Raw genomic sequence first — 18,320 nt, 5'->3', positions numbered from 1 at the left:
TTTATCTTTATGTTTCTGTCTTTAAATTTTGTTGTTTTGTGTTTCAAAGTTTCAGCCTTTTACTTTTGACTGTAGATGTTAACTTGACATTTGCACATTTCATTCTCTTTGTAATTTTGCATAATATTTAGGGGTTACTAATTAGTAACTTTTCTTTGATATTTTTTTTTTCTTTTTTCTTCATAGTCTTTCATAATACGCTCTGACGGCAAAACAATGGCCGTCTGATTCTATTTATGTGATATTTCACTTTTGTTGTGTCGCATCGCCTTCTTTATACGCGTAGATACTTGCATGTACATTTTTGCATTGTGTTTCTCTTTAGTGGCATATTTGTGTATATCTGCAATTTACTGTCGGCTGCATTTTTTTATATTCTTTTTTGTTTGCTGCTTTTATTGATCTCACACTAGCTACATTTATTTTATGTTCACATATTAAAAAAAAGTGGACGCTAAATATATAACAGCAAATTTTATTTTTAAGTGACGAAACAAAATGGACTGTGCAATGTGTTGTTGCTGTGTACATATATCTATGTGGAGGAGGCGTGTGTTTGTGGTCGAACTAGTATGTTGCACCGACCGAATTTGTTTCTCTGTTATCCTTATAATGGATAATTTGATTACCAACAATTTTAGGCAACCGTATGACCTTCATCGAGAGACAAACAAGTGTGCAATATCAAAGCACCTAGCTATATGTGAGCACTTTTTGATGATACCTTGCATAAAAAAAAGAATATGACGTTAAAGTCGTCACTGTGTCTCAAGAAATCTTAAAAATTCCAAAGAAACTAGCCTTTGTTTCTCTAGACAGGGTCGCAATATCAGATACCATGACATACAGTTTATCACCAGCTTGTAGTTGGAATGCAGCAGCAGTATAACTAGTGTAGTCAGTATATAGTTTATCCTTGGCCCAACAAAGAGTGCGCACGCTCTTTAACAACAATTCACTCCCGCCATTTGGATAAATAACGTTGTATCTGTAGACATAATGGTATAAAGCTTGTGAAGCATTCTGTTTGTAATTTTGACTGTTGATATTGCTGAAGTAGATCTGACTGTAGACGAAGTACAGTCCGGAAGCGTTTACACTAATCATGTCTTTTGTTACTCTTAGACCTTGGACATGCGCAATGGGATCCGTTGATAGCAGGTTCGTAATGGGAAATGGCGCTTCACCTAAAAAGCAATTCCATGGTGTTATAATACTTTAAAACATAAACTAATTTTAAATTTAAGAAGCGAACATTGATTCGGTACCTTAAGAATTCATTACAAAATATATAAACAAACATTCATTGTAAAAAAAAAAAGAAGACGTTGTAGGGTTGCGAATGATACAAACAGCTATATATACTAGAACGGTTCAAATTATGTGGATTGCACCCAACTATATGTCGCCGTACGACATTTATTAAAGCTTTTAGCAAAATTAATTTTGTTTAGTTCGATACCAAAATTTTCAGCATGACCAAATCAGTGTATATAAAGTGCGAATCCAGCTAGTTGATTTTTACTTTTATACATTAGACATTTATGGCATATACAGTAAAAATGATATTTTAGGATCCGCACTTTACATACACTGCAAATGTGAAACTATTTAAACGACAAAAACCGCATAGTTATTCATCCATATTCCTAGCAGATTCCTAAACATTACTGTCTGGGATTATGTTAATTTTAGATATGTCAACCAAATGATTCACTGTTGAGTAATTTTGTTTTCCTGTCCAAAAGGTCGAAACTATTTTTATGTAAAAGAATATTAAAATCTGTTAAAGTGTGACTGGAACTTTTAGTATTTAAAAGTTTTGTGTGAAATTACCTTGCTTAGGAACTTGTTGAGAGCCAACAAGCAAATGAGCTGCAACAGGTGCTTCCTTAATAGATGGATGATAGGATGTATTCCTCTGTTGAGTTCGTTTTTCCATGTCCAGTAAATCTGTCAATTACAATAAGAGGTTACTAAAACAAGAGTAAATGTTTATTTGTATATAGTTTAATATATATGCGTATCAAAATCTTTTCGATCAATAATTTTAGATTAATATGCACAATTCAATTCTAATCGCAATTGGAAAAAATAACTTAAAAATAACCATTTATCAAAGGCCATGATAATGAACTTTCTTAGCTCTTTGATACTTTTCTTTTTTCAATGATCATGTTTGGGACATTTATTAGTACATATTTCTCATCTGGACAGTTGTAATGTGATTTCTGTGAATACAATGAGTGACGAGGTACATATTGTTAGTTCCAATTATGGTGAGGAATTTAGTCAATCTGGCGACGGATTTTGGATATCCTCAGCTTAATTTGTTTATCGGAGCATATGTTTTGATATTCAATAACCATATCAATAATGTGAGAAAAAAAGACTTACCTTCTGTTTTCTGCTTTTTATGATTTCTTTCTACAATCTAAAACAAAGTAAAAGTTTGAAATATGGCCCAATTGCAAGATGTTAATTTATATTTTTGTTCATTTGTGATGCTAAGTCGTTCAGAATAGATGTTCACACATCTGTTGGCTTTAATAAGCATTTAGAGATCCCGACACTACCCTCAAAGAAGTGCAATATCAACGAAAAAAATGAATGGTAAGCTTGAATCTCTCCTCATCTACATTACTTTGGAATTATTTTCAGATTTGTTGATGAACTACTGCTTAACGTCCAGTGATAAATAGCAAATGAATATTAAGAAAGATAACTATGTTAATGGATTTAATTGTTTATGAAATTGAACAATAGTAAAGAACCTGATTACTTCATGTTCTTTTATTCATCATATATCTCTTAAAAAGTAAATTTGTTTGAATCCAGATAATAAGTTTCTTTTTATTTTCTGTATGATTAAGTACAGGTTTATGTAATATGAAATACTTACAAGATTTGTCAAAATAATAGTTTGATTTGGTGTTTTTGCACAACAAATTTCAACTCTATTGACAGTCTTCTTATCAAGATACAGTAATTTTTCGTTGTCCTCTTCAAAAGGTCCTAATCTAACATCGTCACACGGGACACAAAAACCAGTTAGAAAATTATCCATTTCGTTCCTTTCTTTCATTAATCCGTGTTCAATGGAATTCAGTTTCAGCAGTATGTACACTAATGATGCCAAAAAGAGTATTGCCAATGTTACAACGACAACTAACAAACTTCGCAATGCAGAAGGTGATGTCGCTGTAGAACTAGATGACAACAAACTTACATCAGAGCTTGTAGAATCGGTGCTATGGTTGCGTTTTATGTGAGACTTTGGAATCAAGTCTTCTGGTTTGATAACTGTCGGAATATTTTGATGAGGGTTTGGTAAATCATCTACCCAATAACCGTCCGGATGGTTGTACATACTGAATGGAAAAGTGGTTTTCACGTTAAGGGAAGATTTATTCACGTTTTGATCGTTCAAAGTACTGTTGTTGATTGCCTTTCGGAATGAGGAATGTCGATCTCTCGTTGGTTCTTCGTACATGATACTAAAAGTAGATGAAGTAATTGTTGTCAGAGACAAGGGTCGATAATCATTGTAAAACAACTAGGAAGAGAATGATCTATGGTAGTATACAAAGGTGTGTTTATCATCAAGATACATTCATGTTTATATACATATGCATACATGTATTGTGTTAACATGTGATAATCTAGACTAAGTACTCAATTGTAAATATTATGCAAAGTCTATTTAGTACATATCGTATATAGGTTAATAGAATTCGAGATAAAAACATAAGTTAATCACAATCTTTACATTGATATTAAAAGGTTAATAATCGAAAAATTTAAGTCATGATAGATGGAAAACAACATCAAGACAGCGAAAAATAACGATATTTTTTTTAACCTCACCATCAAATAGTACTCATGCTCGTTTTAAGAATAAGCTGTTTCTTGCTCTTCAAAAAGTACCCGTCATATTCAACATGATGATTGACAGTCCTGTGATCAGTTACAATCAGTAAAATTATAAAACAGACAAAGAGTTTTTACATGTATATCGAAATATTAATTCGCAAAATGAAGTTTTTATATGGCCGTTTGGGAAACACATATTCCGTACCGATTGACGCAAAATAATGACGTTGTCGGTGAAACTTCTAAAGGGATAAATATGTTCCTTTTAAGCAGTAACCTTACGACCAAGTAAACCATCAGGGTGAACACACGCATCATGACTATTGCATCAACCGGAAGAGATAGCATATACATTGTATATGAAGGTGGTAATGGAATGATACCATAAGAACAGAAAGTTTACAACGGAAAATATTAAGTCAAATCTTCTTTACTCTTACTATAATAAACTATGTTTGGTTAGAAATCTCCAAAACTGCTCTAGGGTAGAACAGTTTATGTCAGAAATTGTTCTTAAGGCGTCAGAGAAACTATTCTGGACACATGAAAGTGTTCAAGAACAGGCGCCTTTAGAACAGGCTCTGACATAAACTGTACAGCCCCGGAGTGAAGAAACAATGCTAACAATGTACTTTGTAGACTGGTTTCCGCTTCATTATGGTATAGTTATACCGTATAACCACGACCTATACCGTTTAACATCGACCTATACCGTATAACAAGGACCCATACCGTATAACAACGACCTATACCGTATAACAACGACCTATACCGTATAACAACGACCTGTACCGTTTAACAAAGACCCATACGGTTTAAAAACGACCTATACCGTATAACCACGACCTTTACCGTACAACAACGACCCATACCGTATAACAAGGTCCCATACCGTATAACAACGACCTGTACCGTTTAACATCGACCTATACCGTATAACAAAGACCCATACCGTTTAAACAACGACCTATACCGTATAACCACGACCTATACCGTATAACAACGACCTATACCGTATAACAAGGACCCATACCGTATAACAAGGACCCATACCGTATAACAACGACCTATACCGTATAACAACGACATAACCCATATAACAACGACCTATACCGTATAACAACGACATATACCGTATAACAACGACATATACCGTATAACCACGACCTATACCGTATAACAAGGACCCATACCGTATAACAACGACATATACCGTATTACCACGACCTGTAGCGTTTAACAACGACCTATACCGTATAACAAAGACCCATACCGTATAAAAACGACCTATACCGTATAACTACGACCTATACCGTATAACAACGACCTATACCGTATAACAAGGACCCATACCGTATAACCACGACCTGTACCGTTTAACATCGACCTTTATGGTATAACAAGGACCCATACCGTATAACAACGACTTTTACCGTATAACCACGACCTATACCGTATAACAACAACCCATACCGTATAACAACAACCCATACCGTATAAAAACGACCTTTACCGTATAACCACGACCTATACCGTTTAACAACGACCCATACCGTATAACAAGGACCTATACCGTATAACAACGACCTTTACCGTTTAACATCGACCTATACCGCATAAAAAGGACCCATACCGTATAACAACGACCTGTACCGTTTACTGAACATCGACCTATACCGTTTAACATCGACCTTTACCGCATAACAAGGACCTTTACCGTATAAAAACGACCTATATCGTATAAGATCGACCTTTATCGTATAACACTGACTTTTAAAGTATAACAACGACCTATATCGTATAACAACGACCTGTATTGTATAACAACGACCTATACCGTATAACAAGGACATAAACCATATAACAGCGACCTATACCGTATAACAACGACCTTTATAGTATAACAACGACATATAACGTATAACAACGACCTGTACCGTTTAACATCGACCTATACCGTATAAAAAGGACCCATACCGTATAACAACGACCTATACCGTATAAGATAGACCTTTATCGTATAACACCGACCTTTAAAGTATAACAACGACCTATACCGTATAACAACGACTTGTATCGTATATAACAACGACCTTAACCGTATAACAACGACATAAACCACAAAACAACGACTTTTATAGTATAACAACGACATATACCGTATAACAACGACCTGTACCGTATAACACCGACCTTTAAAGTATAACATCGACCTATATCGTATAATTTTGAGCAACGACTACATGTATATCGCATAATAACTGTGTTTGACCTATCAGCAAACATTTACTTAAAAGAGGGGGAAAATTTTTTGTTTGAGTCTGATTATGTTTCAATAATTACATTATAAGAAATAGGAAAAATCTGGATTCAGAATATTTTTTTGTCATCTGCTTGGCCAGAATATCTTTTTGTCATCTGCTTGGCCAGAATATCTTTTTGTCATCTGCTTGGCCAGAATATCTTTTTGTCATCTGCATGGCCAGAATATCTTTTTGTCATCTGCATGGCCAGAATATCTTTTTGTCATCTGCATGGCCAGAATATCTTTTTGTCATCTGCTTGGCCAGAATATCTTTTTGTCATCTGCTTGAACAGAATACCTTTTTGTCATCTGCATGGCCAGAATATCTTTTTGTCATCTGCATGGCCAGAATATCTTTTTGTCGTCTGTTTCACCAGATTATTTTTGTCTTCAAATTGAGGCCCTTTTTTCAAATTAAATGGTCGTTCCCTTATAAGTTTGAATATCCTTTTGGTATCTTTCGATATCTTTTATAAAACGTGAATCAAACTGTGTTAATATCCTAAAACAGATGCACAACATTTAAACACAAAAAAAGAGTAAAATACAATATTTATTAGGAAATCAAATAAAATTTTCCCCACGGGACAATTGCAAGCACGCGTGCTTATTTACGTCAAGTTCAACGTTACCCTCTGATCGCTTCTCCGACTGTGTGACCCTGTGCCCGTTACTGTCCAACTTGATGTCGTCAAGGTTACTTTATAGTATCTAATACACTTATATGTCTGGTTCGAATTTAACATGACAAAATGTCCATCAAGTGTTGACCGGAGTCTAAACGACAAATGCAAAACAGCTGTATGAAAATATAAAATCAATTCAAGAGGACCTAAGATTTGTCAAAAAGAGGTAGTTTATGAGAAACATAACTAGTATTTATTTCATCTATGGGGGATTTCAATTTTTCAGATTTTTTTTAACTTATATTCAAAACCTCGTGATTGTATTTGTGTGTCCTACTGATTGATTGTTGCTTGTTTTAACGTGAAGTCGTAAAGATTTCAGACAAATCATCTATGGGGGATTTCAATTTTTCAGATTTTTTTTAACTTATATTCAAAACCTCGTGATTGTATTTGTGTGTCCTACTGATTGATTGTTGCTTGTTTTAACGTGAAGTCGTAAAGATTTCAGACAAATCGGAGAAACAGCTTGACGTCGGATTGGATATAACGTTCCGTTCCAATCAAACGTGTCTTCGTATTTATGCATCTTGTATATCCAAACGAATGCATCTCTCTTATATGTGTGTTAAAATGCGAAAGTCAAAACCAGTTCAGCATATTACAAAAAAATTTGAGTTCAAGAGATGGAATGTTCACAAAATTGTTTAATATGATTGTTTCTTTTTTTTAATAGTAGACATTTCTCGTATATGGAATATAATCTGCATTATCTGAATAACATGTTATGACTTCATGTTGGACAATAAGTAATAATAATGATATTGCATTTACTTAGTCCCTATGGTTCTTCTGACTTTAATCATAATACAAAGAAACATACTAATGCATGAAACTGAAAATAAAAAAAAACCTATGCAATAGTTTGTAATACTTTTTGACTAAACGTGCACATCTGGAGAACATAAAATGCCATGAAATATGGACATGTTTTACGTCATATAACGTATGATGGGTTTTCCTGTATGTGCAGTTCAAACAGAGATACCTATATATAATCATACTGTCAATATATGTCTTTGTTCTTGAGATAATCAACCAGGTCGAATGATCTTTTATCGTGTTGACATATAAAGATTAGATTTGGTGAAAATTCAACTGCAAACAAAGATACATGTATAACAAAACTTAGACAAAACACTGTTATCTTATTCATCCAAAGCTTAAAAGGAAATCCAGGTCCATGTGGTGCTGGGGGCAGCTATTTTAATATCAAACAGCACAGAACATGTGGAGTTAACCCAGCCAGTTTCCAATAGAGGATCTATTTTATTAGGGGAATTAGTAGCTTTCAAGCTAGTAATACATTTTCTTATAATTCCAAACAACAGAAAAAACACTGAATCCATCCAAATTTTCTCAGACAGCCAATCAGCAATTGGAATTTTAACTTTAAATTGGAAATCAGATAATTATGGCAAAACTATTCATAATATTAAAATTGGTATATTGGCACTAAAATCTGAAGGAATCATTGTTTCCATTGAATAGACCCCTGGACACGCTGACATACAAGGTAATGAACTAGCAGACCAACTAGCTAAAAAAGCAGCACAGGAGGCAGAAAAAATACAAAGCATTCCAATATTTACAAAACAAGATAAACAAAAAGGAGCAAAAGACAGTGTTATGGTAAAATGGCAAAACCGATGGGACACCAGTGATAAAGGAAGAAGATATTATGCCTTTCAACAAAATGTAAAAAATACACTTCCAAAAGACAAGCCGTCAACTGAAATATATAGAATAACTACTAGTTTAAGAACAGGATATTACAATTTAAACTTTTACAAATCAACAATATGCCCAGCACTCATCGACAAATGCAGCTGTGGATAAGTAGAAACAGTTGACCATTACCTACTGAATTGTAAAAATTATGAGGAGGCTAGAGAAAAACTCCGCTCAGCACTCTACTACATAACAGCAAAACTAACACTTGAATCTGAAGTATTGTTAAGCCTCGGTCACACCTTACCGGATAGCTCGGACGGACGCCTAACGGATAAAAAAAAGTTATCCGTTGACAAACTTTTTATCCGTTGGGTGTCCGTTGGTGTACTAGCGGACATGTAACGAATGCCTAACGGACACACAACGGACATTGAACGCACGTGAAACGGATACCTATCGGACAGAACGGACGTCGAACGTACATCCAACGGACGAGTACCGGATAAAACAGACACCTAACGGAAGCGTAACGGATAAAACGGATGAACATAATAATCTGAAAATTAAAGGCAATAAACCATCTAAAAATTAAAGGCAACAAACCTTCTGAAAAGTAAAAGCAATAAACCATTTGAAAATTAAAGGCGCGTCAGATGGTCATGGTATCTTGTATATATGTTATAATATTTACTTCTGGGAAAGTGTGGTCAGTAGGACAGGTATCAAGATCATACGTACCAAACAAATTGAACAATTTATCCAATTTTTTTTTTAACGTTTTTACACTCGAGGGTCACTTTAGTTAACTGGTTTAGCTGATTTTATTTTGTATTGCGTCTTGTTTAGCATGATATGTGTGCAAATATAGAGCTCCTCTGATTAAAAAAATCAAGGTAGAAGCAGTGTGGTAATTCAGTCTTATAGAGTTTAAGTTGATTTTCTGAATTTGTTCATATTATGGTATGAAAACGGATATGGTGTTATGCGGAACTCTCCATCCGTACTGCATGCTACGATATTTTGTTCCAGACGCAAGGTGTCTAAGTGTATAATTGCTAACTTGAGTCATGGTTCCAGCGGATTTTTGTAAAAGGTATTCTGCTTGGCTATGCGAGGTCCAACCCGCTGCAATATCTCGTCGAACATCTCTGTGGGCATACGAAGGAAGTGTAAAAAGGATTGCCGATCCTCCCGCCTAAGTTTGGTCATGAGTTGGTCATATAGACCAAAACTGCGTCGTCTTTCAGGACTAAGCCATGGTCGTGTCCACCATCTCCTTTGTCTTCTCCTTCTTCTCTTTTCGACAGCTATAAGGTTTATATTTGCTACATTTAAGCTGAGTCTGCCATGAATAAGAGCTGCTTGGTAGCGAAGACGTGCTCTTACTCCAAGATCCATCACGAATAATAAAAATTCATGACACTCAAGAAAATCTAACATATCAAATATTGGCATTTCTGACGCGAAATTTCAATTGGCATTTGTGCGTTTTACATCTGGTAGGCATCCGTTTTATCCGTTATCCTTCCGTTGATGTCCGTTTCACATCCGTTTTATCCGTTAGGCGTCCGTTAGGCGTCCTGTAGACGTCCGTTGGTGAATTGGTCTACCGGATCTCCAACGGATGCATAACGGACACGTAACGGATACAAAACGGACGAGTACCGTACAAAACGGACGCCTAACGGACGCCTAACGGACGTTCAACGGACATTTTATCCGTTGGACGTCCGTTCAAAGTTTTGAACATGCTCAAAATTTTCCACCGGACAGAACGGACGTCAACGGATAAAACGGACGCTTAACGGACATGCAACGGATATGGACGGACGCCTAACGGATAAGAACGGACGTCTAACGGACTTCAACGGATTGAAAAAAAGTTATCCGTTAGGCGTCCGTTCGAGCTATCCGGTAAGGTGTGACCGAGGCTTAAAGCAACAACAGAAAATGATAATTACAAACATCACATAGAAGATATTCAACATTTGTTAGGGGTCTTTATTAAAGATACTGGAAGGTTCACAAAATAGATAGTTAAGGTTTTATAAGGGTTAATTATTTATTTAATTTTAATTTTTTTTTTTTATTAATTAATTATTTATTTAGTTATATATTTTTTTCTGCAGTGCCACATCATAAATACAAATGTACCAATGAGTTTTATACAAAAGTGACGTAAATTTACCAGTGTGATTCAAATTACAGAGAGATTATAGTGTCAAGTTGACACTTCTAAAGACTAAAGACTAAAGACTCGGATGCATATAAGTGGAAGCGCCTCGGTTTTGGCGTATCTTGGTTCCTTTAATGAGGTTTCACCTTAATTTTTAAATAGACAAGTATTTGGGAACCAGTATAGACACAGCATCGTAAAATAATCGCATATTATAAAAATCTCGGTCGAAAAACGAACGTAAATTTAGTCCAGTCAAACTATGATTACCTCAAACTAATTGCAACAGAAAATGTTTTCGTTCTAATCTATAGCATTATGCCCTTTACATACACTAAAAAAAATCCCATAAAATCTAACTTGAGGAAAACTCAAAATCAGCATTTCTAATTTCCTATGGAAATTAACATTGGAACGGGAGATAACTCATGCAAAAATGAGTCTTTTTGGTCAGCTTTTGGTTGTTTTTTTGAAATTTTTGTAAAGTATGATACTTTGATGGGGTTATAAGTTTGCATTTGTTTAAATTATATTATCTTCTGCTTATGAAATGTTCAAAACTGAAGTGTTATGGGTAGTTTTATTTTTTTTAATGCATTTTTCATTTAAGAAATTGCAAATTTGAAGCTTTGTAACCATTTTGAAAATATAATGTGAAAATGTGGTATTGTTTATATCTGTATATTATATTTTTTCAGCAACTTACTTATCTAAAGAACTTTAAACCACTAAAAGAAGAATAAATGCTTAATTATTTTTATTGCATTTGAGATTCTTTACCTTAACATGTGGAAAATTTCAATAAATGGTCAACTAATTAATTACGAATTCTAAATTATAATAGCTTGATGAAATATATGAAAACACCCTTAGAGTTGTTTGTTATACTCTAAAGACCGCTAAAAAAAATCAAGAATCAATACATTCTGAATGATGAATAGAAGCGGTAAAGTTATAATTTTGTATCAATTTTTATTGATATTTCTGCCTTTTTTGCAAGAATTACCTTCCTTTTCAATGCAAATCTCCATAGGATTATGTATACAAGAATATGTCATTATGTGTATTGTGTGTTTATCTAAATGTGTTGGTTATTTTTGTTGGTTTTTTTTCCATTGGGTATTTATCTCGAAATGTATGATATTTTGTTTATTGTGTAAATAATAATTAATTTCTTTTTGTATGCAAAATCTTCATATACGTGGAGGAAATAAAGATTCATTCATTCATTCATTCATTATTGTGATTTTTTTAGTCTTCCTCAAGTTATATTTTATGGGACTTTTTTCTGTGTATATTTAAAGTCTAATGCTAAAGATTAAAACTTAAAAATCTTTTGTTGCAATTACTTTCGGGTTAGGGTCAAATTTATGCTAGATTGACTGGACTTTGTATATTGTAAATATGTACATGTAAATAAAAACAATCAGTTTTTTTTAAATATTCATTAAATGTATTGATAAAAAGGCGAGTTTCTTCCTGTACATGCATTTAGTCATGTTTAATTTCTTGATATTTTGTTTATCAGTTTATCATATATGTTTTGTTTTGTATTTCATTTTAAACACGAAGACATAGTGCATATCCTTTAGCGGATATAGTTCAACAATGTTATGCAGCTCTATTCTTACAGTATGAAATTAAAAAATAAATGTTCATCCATTTAAAATCGAAAACAGTACATGTATATTTAAGAAAAAAAGAAGATGTGGTATGATTGTAAATGAGACAACTCTCCACAAGAGACCAAAATGACACAGAAATTAACAACTATAGGTCACCGTACGGCCTTCAATAATGTACAAAGCCCATACCGCATAGTCAGCTATAAAAGGCCCCAAAACTGGCCATTGGAAATGACAATGTAAAACATGTCAATAAACTACGACATTTCTCACAAGTATTAATTTATTATTTAGTTCCCCACATGCAAAAGAATAATCTTCGCCGATGGAACATTTCAATCCATTTTACAACATGTCTTCACTGAACCCATACACGGGCACAAATGATACGATTAAAGTTATTTTGTTTCTATCTTAGGGGACAATTTCCTCCGTTTATGGTACGCTTAGCTACTGTGTGTATGTTTTATAGCATAAAAATGTTAAAAGAGGAATGTCAGTGCAACCCATCAGTGTGCATGTATTATAAGAGTTTTTCAGAGCATGACATTCTTCTATCACGAAGTATATTATTGAAAAATCAACGTCCCAAATTCAAAACTACCAGTATCTTATTCATCCCGAAACTAGACTGATTTAATATATTAAAGAAAATAATAGATTTAATCCTGCTGTTCTGAAAAACGAAACTCTTACTTAACCAACTATTCTGGCAATTTCTTGACAGAAGATCACAAGCAATTTTCAAAAGAATGTGACCAGTTATAAATAATCTGGAAGATTTTCCACTAACGTATATAAACAATATTTAAAAATCTACAAATGATGCATAATAAATTATTATAAATCAAGTTTGACACCCTGTGTTATTTTATATTGTAGCAAACGAAGGATAACTCTATCAAATATTCACATCAACTTTCTGCTCTTCGATTAATAACTTACTTTTATTGCTGCTTAATTTCCCCCAAAAATAACACATTTCATTTTTGTACGAATTATACAATTATTTAAGCTTAAATTCAATTACATAAGTGTTAAAAGCTAAACCAAACTTTTCATTTTATCATTTCAATTAATAAATTATTCTATTTGCCATCACTTTGGGGGGTAGTTAGTTGCATGTCTAATTATCGTGCATATTCGCAATTATGACACTAATGAACGATGTGTAATATAACCCGTAACAGAGTAGTGATCGACTTCGCGTTTCTTTTTCCGTCAGAATAAGTTACGTTATCGACAAACTTATTTCAGAAGTGACATAATTTAATTTTCTTCATCGACAAAATATTTCATGTCCAACGTGTAAGTTTTCATTGTTTAAGTCGAAGTTTTTTTTAACACAGTAAAACATTTTTTATAATCAAACTCTGTCATTGGCATTTTCATTTTAGATAAAGGATCAAATACGGGATCTCCAAAATTTCTATCATTTGTTACGAGGAAATCATAATTCAATCGAACATATGTCTTTGTTCATGACACATATTAGGAAATACAAAGGAGTGGAAATGATCAAATACTTTTAAACTGACGGAAACAAAAATACATAATCTAGAATGTGTGTTCTGTCACAAACATTGGCTTCGTCGTGCGAATCGACGAGAACCAGTTTTATTTGCTAATTGAAAATTAAGCGGAATAAAATAATTTAAGACAGCAGAGAAGATAATTCTGTTTAATTGGTTACTACTAACCGACTTAAATAAAAGAGTGAGCTATTATTACTGTAAATGTATAATGTCTCTAGTCTGGTCAAAGGGTCAGAGTGTCCTACTTAATTCAACGATAAATTGTTGAAATTAGATAACTTGTTTTCACGTGCAGAGAAATTTCTTTTATGTCCAATGCATGACCGGATATCATCTTTCTTATTGGTCAATGGCATTGCGGGTCAGCACGAGTTCACGCGTAAGTGCATTGTGGTCAATTCCTTTTATCATCAGTATTTGATGTGTTAACTTGTGATTCAATTTGTTCAAAATTATATGTGATTTTGTTTTTTATTTTATGGATAATTTTGGACGGGAATGATTTCATTTTAGCTATTTCAATTAAAATCGAACTTTACTTTTATTTTTAAGCTATTCTATGCTTACATTTTGAACAAACGTACAGTTAATTTTTTTTTAACCATCGTTTCATTCGGATAAAACTCACTATTAAGATTTATGCCAAACATGAGCAGTTGGTCAAATTCATTTCTTTGTCAAAGAGATATTGGGTCAATTTGATTTTCATGTGGGTGGCGACACTATGCGTTTGCGATCAACATGTAATTATTGATGATTAACCTGATTGTTATTTTACAAGTTACTGCATCCTTTACAGCATCATAATGTTTGCAGAACGTATATCCGCCTTATGTATTTGTAAGATACATGATTCGTTTAAATTTTACTACAATTAAAAATTGGATTATTGCATAACGATAATAATACCATGCATGATAGAATGCAAAGTTATACACTTATAATTTATATGATGTTATTAACGGTTTCATACATTTTAAGTACTTTTATATGAAAGAGCAAGACAGTTTAAGTATTAATGCTAAGCTATTGTGTTACAAACCCATTTGACTTACTTGTTTGGGTAAGGTTGGAGTTATTTCAATTGGTGCAGTGAGCTTGACTGCTTGTACTTATGACGTCTGTGTATGTGCTTTTTCATTACGTTTTATGCAGAGTTCATTGTTTTATGCTATGTCACGAAACTCATGCTACTTTCGTAAATCTCGTCACGGCAGTTTGGTTTGAGCTTATCATAATTTTGCAAGTTAGCCTAATTGCTATAATTGTTAGTATTTTAATTTATGCAAGTGTACCTTGTTTGCTTTAAGTGATCGGTATAAAAAGGATATGTCTCTTTCCTATATGTTTATCGCAACCCAATGCTTATTTATTACGAACCAATTTACCTGTCTTTGCCTGTTTTGGGTAATGTGGACGATATTTAAATTTTCGCAGAGGGCGTGGTTGCTTGTACTTACGTCCTCTGTGTATTATTTTTCTCAGAGGTTGTGGTAGCTTGGTCTATGACCTCTGTGTATTTACTTTTGCAAATATTGTAGTATGTAGTGGGTATTGTTTTATGCTTCGTCATGAAACTCATGCTACTTTTTCAGAGGTCGTAGTAGCTTGGTCTATGACCTCTGTGTATTTGCTTTTGTAAAGTTAATTTGTAGTGGGTTTTGTTTTATGCTTCGTCATGAAACGCATGTTATATTTTTGCAGAGGTCGTAGTAGCTTGGTCTATGATCTCTGTATTGTTTTATGCTTCGCCATGAAACTCATGCTAAACTGCATTTAATTATTTTTTTGTCATGGTGATTGGTTTGGAATAAATTAATTTTGTAATCAATTCTTTAACTTCATACAAAATTGCCAGTATTTTGATACATGTAGTCAGATTTACATATTTGTCAGTTTGTAATACATGTTTTTATTGTATTATTTTATTTATCTTTACTAGTATAATTCATGTAAATGATATAGTTTGGGTTGCGATGAACGTAATTGATAATTTTTATGCCGATACTTATGCACTGTAAGGTCGTTTGCTTTTTTCTATATACTAGATTTGTTATTAAAAATAACATTGGACAAGACATATCTATAATACTAAAATTACGAGGTCCAATTTGTCAGCCGTCATCACGTAAAAACCATGAATCAAAGAATTCAACTTTACATATAACTAATATAGTACAATGGTGTTGATTAAAAAATTCACCACTCCAGGCCCCTTTGTTTTCCACGTAATTAATATTGCCAATAAATAAGAAGTTCCGGATCGAATCCGACACCGATACCAATATTATATTCACCTGTTACCTTAAGCTGGTTCTCGGCTGACTACTACACTTTGTTCATTGTTGAGTGAAGCGAATACAAGCGGATTCCAGTTTACTGTTACCTATTACCTTATCTGTACGTTCCGCATCCGACAGGCGCACCACCAAACGGTGTATTTAGAATTTTGCTGTATACATTTTTTTGTACTGTTGAGTAAAAGATACTCCATTCCAGGCCCTTTTGTTTTCCAAATTATTAATATTACCAATAATTGATAGGTTCCAGATCGACGGGTTCAAACAGAAATATTTTGAAAGTAGAGAAAACTGTGCATCTTATAATAAGATGCACAGTTTTAAGTTGTAATCGGCACGACTTTATCAGATGACAATACCAATACTAAAATAAGGCATACGCATAGTTATGTATTTTAATTCAGTCACGGACCCGTGATATCACGGGTGTGTTCTAGTATAGATATAAACTGATGATATTTTAAAGTTCATACTCTTCATTTAATACATGATAAAAATATCTTTTCTGTTTAATGGTTGATTATTAAAGAAGAGAAACTTTGATAATTTAATTATCGCATATTATTCCTTAACATGCGTTATGTTTGTGGTCCTTGAGTAAGACCAAGTTTGTTTTAAATGAGAATTTAATTTTTATCCATTATTTTATATTCTTTTTTTGTTTGTTTATTTCATGCCTTGACTATGGACGAAGAGCGCTAAGAATGGCATTCATCTACGAAAGAACTTTCCCCATTTAAGGACGTGTGCAGTAAAGCGTGATATCAACAACTTCCATATACTTTCTTTTGCCAGAGGTATGCCATAAGTCCGATAATACGAACATACGAATATTGATGGGTTGCTGTTTCACTGACATTAAGGACACATACCTAATTTCGTGATTAGAATTTTGATCCAGACTGAAGTGCGAGTCGTATCAACATTGACTAACCAAAGCCTAATTGACTGTTTTATAAATACAATTTTACAAAATACGACTTCAATCAGCATTTTGATACACAACTGGACCCTAGTTACGATGAAAGCTCAAAGCACCTAATGTTATTCCATCATCTCTTTAAAGTTGACTATGTCGTTAATTGTCCAGGACTCTCGTTACTTAAATACAGCACTTAGTTTTAGAGGAAGGAAAATAAAACAAACAAAGCCTTCTGCCGCAGTTCATGGATGATATGGTCCTAATAGTGTCCGTGATTCAAGGATTGAAGTCAAATACGTTTATAGAATTTAACAGATAAAAAGAATAAATTTAGTATCAGAACTTTATACTTCAGCTGTTGCGGGTCAGTATTACCTGACAAAACATTATGATCTTTATTTCAAACCATCACAACTGTCTTGTTTTGGGTCAGCATTGCCTGCCAAAACATTTATTATACCCCCGCTTTAAAAAAGGGGGGTATACTGTTTTACCTCTGTCTGTCAGTCCGTCGGTCCGTCAGTCCGTCCGTCAGTCCGTCAGTCCGTCCCATGAAACTTTCGTCACATTTTTCTCAGGAACTACAATACAAGGATTTCTGAAATTTGGTTTCAGGGTTTATCTAAGTCAGCTATACCGTGTGATGTGTTTTCAGATTGATCACTTGACAACTTCCTGTTTACCAAACACTTGTATGATTTTACACATGATAGCCAAGTTGAAAATTTTCGTCACATTTTTCTCAGGAACTACAATACATGTACAAGGATTTCTGAAATTTGATTTCAGGGTTAATCTAAGTCAGCTATACCGTGTGATGAGTTTTCAGATTGATCACTTGACAACTTCCTGTTTACCGAACACTTGTATGATTTTACATATGATAGCCAAGTTGAAAATTTTCATCACATTTTTCTCAGGAACTACAATACAAGGATTTCTGAAATTTGGTTTCAGGGTTTATCTAAGTCAGCTATACCTTGTGATGCATTTTCAGATTGATCACTTGACAAATTCCTGTTTACAGAACACTTGTATGATTTTACACATGATAGCCAAGTTGAAAATGTTCGTCACATTTTTCTCAGGAACTGCAGAACAAGGATTTCTGAAATTTGGTTTCAGGGTTTATATAAGTCAGCTATACCGTGTGATGCGTTTTCAGATTGATCACTTGACAACTTCCTGTTTACCGAACACTTGCATATTTTTACACTATTAATA

The 18,320-nt window shown here is 33.6% G+C and overlaps 1 protein-coding gene across 2 annotated transcripts; it reads right to left on the bottom strand.

The window, feature by feature from the left end:
• Nucleotides 1–459: 459 nt before the first annotated feature.
• On the bottom strand, nucleotides 460–13,366 carry LOC143056871 (uncharacterized). 2 transcript variants are annotated; one of them, XM_076230048.1, is made up of 5 exons: nucleotides 13,285–13,366; nucleotides 2,903–3,497; nucleotides 2,398–2,434; nucleotides 1,837–1,953; nucleotides 460–1,187 (listed from the first exon to the last, which is right to left on the bottom strand). In XM_076230048.1, the coding sequence occupies exons 2-5, from the start codon at nucleotides 3,491–3,493 to the stop codon at nucleotides 769–771; spliced, it is 1,164 nt and encodes a 387-aa protein (XP_076086163.1). In that variant the 5' UTR covers nucleotides 3,494–3,497; nucleotides 13,285–13,366; the 3' UTR covers nucleotides 460–768. The 2 variants fall into 2 exon arrangements, with proteins under 2 accessions (XP_076086163.1, XP_076086164.1); XM_076230049.1 differs by lacking the exon at nucleotides 13,285–13,366 and having other exon boundaries at nucleotides 2,903–3,661.
• Between the last annotated feature and the right edge of the window lie 4,954 nt (nucleotides 13,367–18,320).

Source organism: Mytilus galloprovincialis, chromosome 13 (assembly GCF_965363235.1).
Source record: "Mytilus galloprovincialis chromosome 13, xbMytGall1.hap1.1, whole genome shotgun sequence".
Classification (NCBI taxonomy): Eukaryota; Metazoa; Mollusca; class Bivalvia; order Mytilida; family Mytilidae; genus Mytilus; species Mytilus galloprovincialis.
This window is presented reverse-complemented; position numbering and strand designations above follow the sequence as displayed.